Below are 12,885 nucleotides of genomic sequence, written 5' to 3'. Positions count from 1 at the left end.
AACCTTGACAAGAAAATCCAAAGTGTCACCATGAATCTGAAACGACTTGAAGGCACCCAAGAACAACACGCCACCTGCAGAACATTCTGGATTTCCCTCCACTCCAGTCTACATACCAGAGAAATAACATGGTTGTTTGTGAAGTCAATGGCGTTCATGGCCGGCATCCATGTTTTTTGTGGGTGTTTCAGGCTGTGAGGCCATGATGTTCTAGAAGAGTTTATTCCTTAAACCCTTCTAGGACTCAGCCTCATAGCATGAAAAACCCACAAAAAACTAACGTTGTTGTTGTTATTGTTGTTGTGTGCCTTCAAGTCAAAATAATACCGAGCTCTACTTTATATAGCTTTGTTAGACAGAAAGAACTCTGGGCTTGTTACTTATTTATTTGATTTTTGTTTAAAAAAACAGTTTGGAGAGACACGAAACACCGATTTTCACTTCCTAAAAACCATACTGAAAAATGAATGCTTGGCTATTTGTTTATTTGAGGAAGAAAGAAAGGGACCAACGATATTCTTCCAACAGGCTCAGAGAACAGGGAGAACTCAGAGAACTCAGGAACTGTCTCCAATGTTTCTGTCTGGGTCTCTATATGTTTTCTTTTTGTCTTGCAGCAATTGCCTCATTATTAGTAGTAGTAGTATTTTACAAAACCCGAATGTAGAGCTGAAACCAATTTAACTGCCTTGGTTCAATGCTAGGGAATTCTGGGAAATGTAGTTTTGCGAGACATTCAGCTGTCTCTGCTAGAACTACGTGACAAGATTCAGGCACTCGCGTAGCCACCCTCGTGACGGCGGCCGTTGGGGTCCTGAGGATTCGAACGGGGGAACGAGCCAATCAGGGAAGAGGGGGGCGTGGCGAGGCGCGCCGTTTGAGTGGGTCGGAGGAGACGGAAGAGCAGAGAGTGGTGGCGGTGGCCAGAGCGGACCTGGGCGCCATGGAGGGCCGCGGGAGAGAGGTGGCCCAGTTGGCCGTGCAGCAGCAGCTCCGAGCCGCCTACGGGATCAAGGTGAAGACCCGGGCGGCCAAAAGGAACAAGCCGACGCGGTCGGCAGCCGCCGGAGAAGGAAGGGTAAGAGAGGAACCAGGGGCAGCCAGAGCCAAACGGCCTCATACTCATTGGAGCCTGGGCTTCCGCGTCTCAGCGCATCCTGAAAGCTTTCTCTCTCTGCTGCTGCTCTTGGGTGCCTCCAAGATGCCTCCAACTCACGGGGGTTTCTTGGCAAGCGTTCTCCGGGGGAGCTTGCCATTGCCTTCCCCTGAGGCCGAGAGAGAGTGACTTGCCCAAGGCCACCCAGTGGGGCTCCATGGCCAAGCGGGGATTCGAATCCTGGCCCCCAGAGTCCTAGTCCCAACACTCAGACCACAGCACCATGCAGGCCCAAGAGTCGCCTCCTCTGGCTCAACGTCAGTCAAAGATGACTTGAAGGCACACAATGTTTAGGGACCCTTCCAACTGTTAGAGGCAAGAGCACTGCTGTAGTGTCTCTCCTCTGGAGTCGTCCTGAAACAAAACAAATCTCTGGATGCACCTTAGGTACTAATAATGTACTACTACTAGGTGCACTATGGCCTGTTACAGACTGCCAAAATAAAGCTGCTTCGGGTCTCTTTGGAGGTATGCTGTTTAAATGATGCATGCACCATAAGAGTCCAGAAGCTGCACCAAAGCTGCACTCACTCCAGTGCTTAGGAACGGAGTGTGGCTTTGGCGCGACCTCCGGACTCTTAGGACCCATGCATCGTTTAAACAGTATACCTCCAAAGAGACCCGAAGCAGCTTTATTTTGGCAGTCTGTAACAGGCCTATGTATCAAATGATTTGTGCTAAAGACATCCTGGAACAGCCTGAGACTCATTTTCCTGAAAACATGGAGCTATTGGCTTCTATAATTGATGTTGTTGGTGCCTTAGTTTGGAACTTGTTCCTTTATGGATCTGGTTGTCTCCACACTTTTAGTCACTGGAGCCTTGTGACTCGGAGGTTGTGAGGTCTTGTGACTGCTGTCACATGATGGCATTTGGGATTTTAACTGTATTCATAGCTGCCCTAAGCTTCTATAAATGATAGCGTATGAACTGAATAACAACTGGAAGTTGCCTTATAATGAGACAGGCCAGGGAGCAGTTGGTGTGCAGTTGGCCCTTCATATTTGAGGCTTTGACTTTTCTGGATTTGAGTGTCTGCTGTTTTGATTAATATGTTCTCTCTAGAAACCTCTCTGTCTACTATAAGGTCCTCCAGTGCCATTCTGCCAGAGGTTAACCATAGAAATATGCTGGGGAACCTTGAAGTTCATAGAAAAAGCACTTTCTCCTGCATGATTCTGCGATCAACGTTGGGCAGATGTTGACCACAGAGTCGTACAGGAGGACCTGGCGATTCCCAGAGAGATGTTCTCTTAGGTAAAAAGAAGTGTTTTTTATTTGCAGTTTTCCCACATTCATGGTGTCCTTCACCTTTAACCCCAGCAAATGTGGTGGGGGGGGGCATTATTCGATCCTGTCTTATCAAGAGACTCTCTTCTTAGTGATTCTGTCCTATATATTTTTAATTCTGGAGCTCTTCTGTTGCAGACAGTTGTGTGAGGCTATGACCTATGGGTCCAGATACTCTACTTACTGACAGGGAAGAGTCTTTCCAGGGTTTCCCAGCCATACCTGGAGAGACTAAGAACTGAACCTGGGGCCTTTTGCAGCAAAGCATATGCTGTTCTAGTGCGCGCTGTGTACAGTACTGGGTGGTATGAGGTGTACAACCCAGCCTATGCATGTTTATTCAGTGATGTTATATCAGAGTTCAGTTGGATTAACTTGGAAATAAGCCCCACTGAGCCCAATAAGGCTTGCTTCTGAGTAAGCATAGCTAGGAGGATTGTGCCTTCTTTTCCCTTTCTTCCATAACTGCAAAGAGGAGGCTTCCCTTTCCCCAAACCCTTATGGGTTCAGAGAAGGCTCTCTTGGTTGAAAGGTTTAGAAAACCGAGGTCCAAAACACACTGCAGAAATAATTCAGTTTAAGGCTGCTTTAACTGCCTCTGCTCAGTGCCAGGGAATCCTGAGAACTGTAGTTTATTGTGGCACCAGAGCTCTCTGACAGAGAAGGCTAAATGTCTTCACACAGTTACAGTTCCCAGAGGAACTGTACCCAAGGCAGGTAAAGCAGTCGCAAACTGATTTTTGTTTTGTTTTTACAATGTGAGTGCAACCTCAGATGCTGCTTCAACAAATAATCTGAATTTGGGATTGATACGTCAACAGAAAGATCTCACTCTAAGCCTTTCACCTCCCTAGTGACAAAAATATTCTAGCCGATGAACTGAGAGCATATTGTCAGATTCATGCCACAAATCTTATGGCAGGTTATCAAGTTGTTTGTGTGAATAGCAGCAGTTTGAGGAACAGTCATTCTACATTTAGTTCCCCTCTGACTTCGTTGTCTGTCCTCAGCTGTAAAACTGTGAATAACTCTTTATGTATAACTCTTTATGTATCTAATGATGTGTGCTATAGTCTATGAAAGCTCATGTTAGAATAAACTGCCAGTATTTAAGTCAGACTGGGCTGCTGGTTTTGCTGCAGTAGACTCACTCAGCTAATCCTTTGGCAATTGTTGTAATGTTTATTTTAAAGGCTTGATTTTTAAGGCCCTTTTCTACAGCTATGTCTCCTGGGTATATAATACCTAATAAACAGGTGTGTGTGTGTATGTGTGAGAGTGTGTGTGCGCGTGTGCACATATGTTTAAGTGACCTAGATGTGATCCTTACAGAATTTTTTCAGCAATCTTAGGGAATTAAATGTTCTGCAATGAAAAAATATTTTAGAAATGAAGGAGAAGATCTAGATATAATAAGCAATAGAACACTGGTATAACTGGGTTATACAGCCTGTCTTTTCAAAATTAAAATCAATTCATCTAATATTCTGGCCAACAATTGTTCCCATGTAATAAACAGTAGCAGCTTTTCAGACAAAATAATTTGTGAATTGTTTTATGAGAGTGTGTTATAGCTAACCTTGGTCTTGCATTCCCCTTCACATATGAAATGAGAAAATATGACAGTTTTGATTGATATTTGTGATGAATATGATGTGTACTGGTAAATACGGGAAGCTAGTTGCTTATGCCATGGCATATCAAACTAGGATCCTGACTTACTAATTAAACATAGTTTATACAAACCAGAGTTTCCCATATTGGGATGAAATTATAATATGCTAGAAGCATATAGAAATTTTACGTATCCTCAGATATGATGCTCACTCATTTGGTTTATATTATAGAGAAGATTTGTCTTTGCCTTCCCCTGAGGCTGAGAGCATATGACTTGCACAAGGTCACCCAGTGAGTTTCATGGCTGGGCTGGGAATTGAACCTTGCTCTCCAGAGGTGTAGTCCCACACTCAAACCACTGCGCCATGATGGGTCAAAAATTGATTTTTCTGTAATATCTTATTTAAACGTTTTTATCCTTTTGTCCGTAGGGCAAAATCTTTGGGATACCTCTTCATGAATTACCTCAGCAGATTGTGCCTGAATATGGACATATACCTTGGTAATTAAAGTCTGTAACTTTGTCTAAAGGACATGTACAGTGGCTTTTAGCATATGCTGAAAGCCGTGTGGGAGCACGCAGGGTGGTGTGTCCCATTTGAATGAATGGGGGCGCGCCACCACATGCACTTGAATGGGGTTTGAGCATGCGTGGTATTTGGCTTATGCCCGGGGGGGGGGGGGCTGGAACGGATCTCCTGTGTAGGCCGAGGGTGGGCTATATTTTATTTTGGCACCAATTTGTAGTAAACCAGTGTTACTCAACACTGTTAGTTCCTAGTGAGCTTCCAGGAAACAAAGAAACAGTTGTAGTTAATGGGGGCAAATATGTTACCAGTCCCTACCACATTGGGAAAAATTAACGGTGTGTCCCACACATCAGATTGCTTAAGAAGCACTCATGTAAACCACTACATTAAAGATCTCTCTCTGGCTCTCTCTTTTGCTCAGACATTTGCATACCCCATGACTGGGGTGTGAAAAGGAAAGGTCTTCATGTTGAGTGGTATTATCTACTGGTGCAAGCATCAGACACCATACCCTGAAGCCTATTGTTAGTTCCAACTAGATTAGATGCACTGAATCAATAAGATTTACCTACATGTTGATTCAACTGTTCAGTCAATGGGTTTATGCTATTTAGGACTAACCAACAGGATTCAGGCTAATGAATTTTGTTGTAATAAGCCAGAGAAAGGGCACTAGAAGTTTTAGAATACTTTGGGCTTTGTTCAGTTTTTTCTTTGGTTAAGTTATCTTTGAGAAGTGGCTGTGGGACAGGTCCTGTGTTGCCCAGATGTTGAAGAATAGACTTCCAGATTGCCTTTAAATACACTTCTTCCTTACAACAGAGACAGATAGCCAAGGAACTGGTTTCTAGAGTGGCTTGAGACCTTGAAGGCTCACATATCCTTCTGTGCCCCCCTGATTTTATTTTCTACTTTTTTGGGGGGGGAGGGAGGTACTAAAAGACTTAACTGTGCTATCCAACAAGGGCAAAAGTATGGTGAAATTGTTCTGTTGCCTCCTGGGGGTTTGGTGAACTATTTTTTAAAGTACTGTAAATGCTTAACAAAACAAGCAAACAAAATCTTTTTGCTGGGCTGTGGGACCTACAGGGGCCTCAAAAACAACCTTTTAGGGCTGTGTGCCACACTAGTCCCACTCTTGTTTACAACTTGGAGATTATGATGGCTCATTAAGCTGTCACTATATTCATCAGAAAAAATTATCCATGTTGAATTGCTACTGGCAAATATGCTGATTCTTTATCCTTCTCTCCCCAGCTTTTTGGTTGAGGCTTGTAAATACTTGGAAGAGCACATTCATACTGAGGGGCTCTTCAGAAAATCTGGATCATTTATGCGTTTGAAAACATTAAAGGTATGATGCAACTCCCCCCTCCCCCATGTCTGTTATTTTTAAACATCTTTGAGGGACTCCCAAGTATAGCTGTATAAATATAGGGCTTGTCATTGGGGAAATGTAGAATAAAATTAAGTAATATATTAAAATGATCTCAGTAGATATGCTTCTGAATGCCTCAACAGATATGATGTTTCAAAAGTCTGCACACTCTTTCTTGATGGTACTGTATACAGTGGTACCCCGGGTTACGAAATTAATTCGTTCCGCCGCCGCTTTTGTAACCCGGAATACTTCGTAAGCCGAAAAAGCCATAGGCGCTAATGGGGAAAAGCCGCGATTTCGTGTGAAATAGCGCCGAAAAGCACCAAAAATTTTTTCGTAACCCGAAAAAACCTTCGTAACCCGGAACAGTTTTTTTAAATGGATTTTTTTCGTAACCCGGAAATTTCGTAAGGCGGCGCATTCGTATCCCGGGGTACCACTGTATTGCTTTCTCTAGTATGTGATCCACTCAATATAGTTCTGACTTGTAGTGGCTATATCTTTTCTTCCTCCTTTGCCAGACTAAACTGGATCAAGGTGAAAGTGGCCTGTCTACTGCACAGCCCTGTGATGTTGCAGGGCTTCTGAAGCAGTTCTTCAGGGAGTTGCCTGAGCCCATCCTTCCAAATGAGCTACAAGAAGCTCTCATCAAAGCCCAGCAACTCAACAGTGAGGAGAAGATTTCTGCAACACTGCTGCTTTCATGTCTTATAAATGAAAGACAAATTGATACACTCAGATATTTTTTCAAGTTCCTCAAAAATGTGTCTCTAAGGTAAATGGAAATGCAAGGAATGTTATGGTTATGATTAGGTCTCTACGATGTGGTGATTGTGAGAATTTTGTGGTAGATGTAGACATTGGGGAAAATATTTAATTGGAAAGTTTTCTGCTATCTTCGTTGGTCTGGGATCTGATTTAGAATTTTTGTGTGGTTTTATAAAGAGAACTTTATAGAAATAAATGTAAATCATGTTAGTTCTACATGTTGTATAAATACTTCATTTATACCCACTGACAACCCAAAATAATTGAATTAATGGTGGGACTGGGAAGCACACTTAAAATGGTTTAAATGTTATATTCAGCCCTTTACCTGGAAACTACTGGAATAAAGGGAAAACAAGTTTTTTTCCCTTTATTCATGCTTCTCATGTACTATTTCCCCACATTTCCCTCTCTTCCTCCATACTTTATAGTTTCCTCAATAGAAGGTTTAAAACATCACCCTTCTCAGTCCCATGCTAACCCCTTTCCAAAGGGGCAAATGGTTCCACATGACCTGGAGGTTACGTAGCTTGATGTAACTATTGAGAAACTGAGGAAATATATTCTCTAGTTGAAACCACTCATGATCTCTTCAGGTGTGTCTTTGCTTTTGAGAGAAATTTATATTTGTTACTTTTTCTTTCTTGCCCAAGATGGCACAAACCTTGAGAATAGAAACTTGTGCTAAAGTAGTTTAAAAATATTAGAAAATACCTGCAGTGGTAACAGCATATGGATAGGTGCTCTTCATATGTAGGGATGATGAGGACATTGGCCAACAGAAATTGTAACTGTATAAATCTAAAATTGCTAATTGACACTGAAGGCAATGAGAATGAAGTGTCTGACACTAATTCTGTTTTTGGATATTTTTTCAGATCTGCTGAAAACAAAATGGACAGTAGCAACCTGGCAGTAATTTTTGTTCCAAATCTCTTGCAATCAAGTGAACCTGACAAGATGACAGAGAAGAAACTTCGTTTGCAGGCTGCAGTTCTGCAAACATTCATTGATCATGCAGACAAAATAGGTAAGGTTGTAACACTCAGTTACAGGAACTTGAGTTTTTTATTCAGTTAAGTTATTCCTTACATAACATTCATAATTGCTCCCTATTTTCAGGACATTTTCCAAAGGTTATCCTGGAAAAGATACCTGCTCTGCTTGGTATTGATGATACCATCTCTATGCCTTCACTGCAAGATTGTGGAGAAAATGAAATCGAAACTCCTCGTGAACACATGAGGAGGAGAAGGCAGAGCATAGGAGGTGGGTTAAATAATTGTTCACTACCAAAATTTTGTTTTTGTTTTTAATAAGAATGGGATAGTAACCGTACAATAGCAAACATACAGCTAAAATAATGTTCTTACATTAAAAATTAATGGGGTAATTTAATTTTAATAAACTGTGTTTAGGTTGTGAGTTTGGATAGCAAGCTTTTTATGCTTGATTTTTTTTAACTCTTTGGAAGGCGCGCTCAAGTCCTCTTTAGGTATTTTAAATAATAAACATATAAGGACGGGGTCTAGGGATCGGTGTGATGGCTTTCCTCCCCTTGCAGATACTTTCATTGTATTTTACATTTGTCAGTTGATTCAGAGTGGAAATCATCTTCTGTTTGGAGGATATCCCTATGATTTCAAACCCTGGTTTTCTTAAAAAAAAAAATTGGATGGGCTCTTCAGCTACATTTTCACAAGAAGAAACCGGTGGCTTGCTGAAGAATGGCAATGGCTTGTTGTCAAACAGCATCTCCTGAGTGACACTTATCTGAGGCTCCTTTTTGTATTTTGGCTAATTTAAAAGGCGTAAGATACCACCGATTCTGCATTTTATAAAAATTCTCTTTCAGGTCATAGCTCAAAGTATATTTTAACCTTATCTTCCATGATCTTTCCCACTGAGCTAATTGCATATTCTGCTTAATGTTCTGAGCTGATTTTACCATTGATTCTTTAATCACTTCATGCTCCATCTCAAGTTGAAGAAAATGTTTATACAGTTGAGACGTCTTACATGTGTTTTCAGAAGCTAGGATCTCATCAAATTTTGAGTTAACAAGCCCTATGCCTATTGCATTAATATTTGGATAAATTTCTTCTTGAACTGCCTATACAGAAGGCAACCACAGTTGTATCCCTCTGATGTTAACTGTTCTAGGGGCTTAAATCTAAGTCTACACTTTACTTCATCAAATTACAGTGTGCCTTTGCTTTACATGGGGGATCCGTTCCAGACTCCCCCACATAAAGCAAATACCGCCTATGCTCGAGCCCAATTTAAATGAATGGGCCTTGTGCACATGGTGGTGCAGTGGCACGCGCGCACCAAGGGTGTGCGCCTCCATTCGTCCCTATGGGATATGCTACCCCTTCTCCCCACACCGCTTTCAGCGTATGGTGAAAACCGTGTAAAGTGTGTGTGCATATGGCGCAGGCACACTGTACTTTGCATATTTTACATCTTTCCTTATTATCTGATAATCTTTTCAACTGCACAATCTCTAAAAAGTCAATTCAGTGCATTTACCCTTTGTATTTCCCCAGCACAGGCGATATCTCTCTCCACCTCTTTTCATCCTTTGTCAGCTTGAAAATATTCGAATTGTGTTAGTTTCCTACTCAGTTGCCTCCAACTTTGACCTAATTTGCTCCATTAAATTGCAAACAAAACAAAAAGAAAAGAGAAATTTCTCACAGTGGTTGCAATTGTCACTTTTCTCAGCTTTTTCACTTCTCAGGCGCATAACCTTTTAAAGCTGCTCTTTCAGTGGAGTACAAAATTAACCAGCAAAAAAAGGATTTGCATTTGCCCTTGGCAGAAGCTCCATTTATTGCATCCTAACGAAATAGTAAAAATTAAAATTAAAAAAGTTGGTGGCATTCCGGACCACCACAAGGCAGTAACCTCTACTGCAGCCATGGTTCGTTTCGTGTCCTGCTCTGTCCTGTTTTTTTCTTGAATGCCCGGAGCCCAGTTTCTGAACTTAATAAAACCCCTCTGAATCCCCCTTACCAGGGAGACATTTAAGACGGTTTCTTAATTACCCGACAGTCCTCCCACTACCCTGAGTGATCAATTCTTACCTGCTGCTGCTGTAGAAACGTCTCACCAGTCCACCATATCCAACCAGAAATCCTTCTTGGCTTGTTTTTGGCCATTCTTTCTCTTACCCCGTGGATTGTTCTTTACTGTTACCTTGGTATTGAAGTGATTTGAGATCACTTTAACTGCCCTAGCTCACTGCTAGGGAATCCTGGAAATTATTGTGACACCAGGGCTCTCTAATAGAGAAGGCTGAATGTCTCACAAAACTACAGTTCCCAGAATTCCCTAGCATTGTGTCAGGGCAGTTAAAGCAGCCTGAAACTGGTTTTGTTTTGTTTTTGCCATGTGGATGCAGCTTCAGATGCTGCTTCAACAAATAATCTGAATTTGGGATTGATGCGTCAACAGAAAGATCTCCCTCTAAGCCTTTCACCTCCCTATGAACAAAAGTATTCTAGCTGATGAACTGAGCAGATTGTCAGATTCATGCCACAAATCGAGACTACATCTGCATGTGGCTCGATGTTTTTTTTCACTGGTGGAGGTTTCTGGAAGTGAACCTCTGCATTCCCATTGAACAACCAATGCAGCCAATTTTGCTTCAGAACCAAAGGAAAAGGGTATCAGTGATGCATTCCTTCTTGAATAGAATGGACCTCTTCTATATGTCTTTCCTCCATTTCCATTGATCACCAGGGTAGTGTCAAAACAAATACAAGGGTAGTGCCTAAACAAATAAGGCAAATGTCACTCTGAACCTATCTCTCCGTCCAGATCTTCTCACAATTCACGAGGGCCAGGCTTGCCACCTGGAGTTAGAGACCTTGCCTTTGATGGTGTGGAGGATCCGAGGATGACTGATCTGCTGGATTCAGTACTCCTTGTCTTACGGGATGCCCACAAGCCTTCCACTCAAAAATCCTATCTATACAATTGGAACAAGTTTGTAGCTATCCTCTCATCGAAAGGACTTTTTGCTGCCAGTCACGAATTAGACATATCCTCAAATTCCTTCTTTCCCATAAGGACTCAATTCTTGTCATCTATGTGTTGCTATTTGTCTTCCATCTCCTTTTGTTGGCAACTCAGTGGTCTTCCCCTTGCTTTCTTGATTCCTTAGTGCAGATTATTGAAGGAATTCCAGAACCTACATTTTCTGTTATTGGGGCAGACTCCACCTGGAGTCTCAATCTAGTCCTGTCGCAGCTATTTAAGAAATTGTTAGAAACTGTGGCTATATGTGATTTTCAGCTACTCACCTGAAAGACTGCCTTCTTGGTAGCAATAACTTCTGCTTGAAGAGTTAGCAAGCTGTGCACCTTACTTGTAGTTTTCACTGGGACAAAGTTGTTCTCCATCCTGACATTTGTTTCCCACCAAAAGTTGTATTGTATTGTATTGTTTCACTTGAACCAAGAGATTATTCTGCCCACATTCATGCAGAACCCTTCTTATGACTTCAAGTGCACCCTTCACTCTTTGGATGTTTGTTAGGCCCTTGCCTTCTACACCAATCGGACATTGAATTCAAGGAAGAGTTAAGAAACTCTTTGTCTGCTGTTCAGCTTTGAAACTTGGCCTGCTTGTTTTGACGCAACAGTTTTCAAAATAGGTGGCCTCCATGCTTCATCTTGTCTACGAATTGATGGTGAAAGATCCAAGCTGACTCAAATCCAAGCACATTTGACGAGAGCAGTAGCAGCTTCTTCTGCCTTTCTGAGTGGCATTCTTTTGGAAGATGTGTGTAAGACTGCTGTATGGTTGCAACCATTGGCCTTTATATCACATTCACCCTGTAGACTGGATGCTCTTTTCACATTTTAAGTACAGTGGTACCCCGGGTTACGAATTTAATTCGTTCCGCGGCGCCGTTCGTAACCCGAAAGATTTCGCAACCCGAAAAAAGGCTTTCCGCTAGCGCTGGAAAGCCGCGGCTTTTAAATTTCGTGCCAAAAAGCGCCGAAACACACCGAAAAAAATTTCGTAACCCGAAAAATCTTTCGTTACCCGGAACAGTTTTTTCCAAGCTAACTTTTTCGTACCCCGGAAATTTCGTAACGCGATCAATTCGTATCCCGGGGTACCACTGTAACTCTTAAAGTTCATGTATTTGGTAAGAGCTTCATTACATTGTAATCAGTACCTTAATTCTGTTAAAGATTACACTTCTTTCTTTTTTTAGCATGATACTCCCACCAACTGTGTGAGTAGCTTGGTAGTCTCCCCAGTGTGTGAGTCACAGAGACTACAAAGAAGGACAGGTTGCTGTAGTTCTCTGAGTGGTCATCTGTGAACGCGCACAAACCCTCCCATCCTCCTCTTTGGTGCATAGGAGCCTGTATGTGGCATCCATGGGAACTGAGTAAAATGAGTGGGAACAGGGAGGATTATGATGGAGGGTGGGCAGAGCTACTGCCAAAAAACTTGTATGTCTATTCTAGAAGGTTCTGATGATGCTTTTTGTAGACACAGAATGCCCAGTGTGTGAGTTCACAAATGACCACTTGAAGAACTACAGTTACAGATTAGCAACCTGTCCTTCTGCCATGTCCCATCTCATGCAGTAAGAAGGAAATTGGATTCTGAATTTAAAAACATGCTTATATAACACTTGTGCATATCAGATGAAATGGAATAAATGGGTGTGGAGAAATGATGGAATTGAGCAGCATCTTTGAAACTGACTGGTTATTTTAATAATTGCAAAGTTTTGACCAATTTACTTTCCTCTGAGAGGGATTATGCTTCCTCTGAAAGGGGCTTCCAAATGGGCATACTTCTAAAAAGTCACATTTTATCCTTTCTATAATAAACAGTGTTTTCTGTGTTTAGAAATGGAACAAATTAAAGTTCCAACTAAACACTTTATTGCATGGTGTTTTCAATTTCAGATGTTGTTAGTGGAGCACTGAATAAATTTAAATCTAACAGAACACCCTCCACTACACCTCAGAAAGGCAGATGTGGTAGGTATAGCACATTTGCATGAAGCACAGCATATCATCTCAAGACCGATCAGTATGCAAGCATGTCTATAAATACTGACTTGCTTATGGCATTTCTTAGATTTCTGTCATATTGATAATGGAAATG

At 41.8% G+C, this 12,885-nt stretch overlaps 1 protein-coding gene across 3 annotated transcripts in view; it reads left to right on the top strand.

Annotated features, from left to right (window-relative positions):
• The first annotated feature begins 891 nt into the window (after window positions 1-891).
• LOC121917214 (neuroendocrine protein 7B2-like) overlaps window positions 892-12,885 on the top strand; it is a 62,326-nt gene continuing 50,332 nt past the window's right edge. For 2 of the 3 annotated variants that reach the window (XM_042442974.1, XM_042442994.1), the window contains exons 1-7: window positions 892-1,078; window positions 4,494-4,564; window positions 5,850-5,946; window positions 6,495-6,748; window positions 7,620-7,771; window positions 7,864-8,010; window positions 12,684-12,758. In XM_042442974.1, coding sequence (XP_042298908.1) covers window positions 944-1,078; window positions 4,494-4,564; window positions 5,850-5,946; window positions 6,495-6,748; window positions 7,620-7,771; window positions 7,864-8,010; window positions 12,684-12,758 — 931 coding nt within the window. In that variant the 5' untranslated portion in view covers window positions 892-943. The remainder of the gene's footprint in view (window positions 1,079-4,493; window positions 4,565-5,849; window positions 5,947-6,494; window positions 6,749-7,619; window positions 7,772-7,863; window positions 8,011-12,683; window positions 12,759-12,885) is intronic. The other variant, XM_042442979.1, reaches the window with a different exon arrangement.

The sequence above is a fragment of the Sceloporus undulatus genome, chromosome 1, assembly GCF_019175285.1.
Source record: "Sceloporus undulatus isolate JIND9_A2432 ecotype Alabama chromosome 1, SceUnd_v1.1, whole genome shotgun sequence".
In the NCBI taxonomy this organism is placed as follows: domain Eukaryota; kingdom Metazoa; phylum Chordata; class Lepidosauria; order Squamata; family Phrynosomatidae; genus Sceloporus; species Sceloporus undulatus.
The sequence above is the reverse complement of the archived record's forward strand: the minus strand, read 5'-3'. Positions and strand labels throughout refer to the sequence as shown.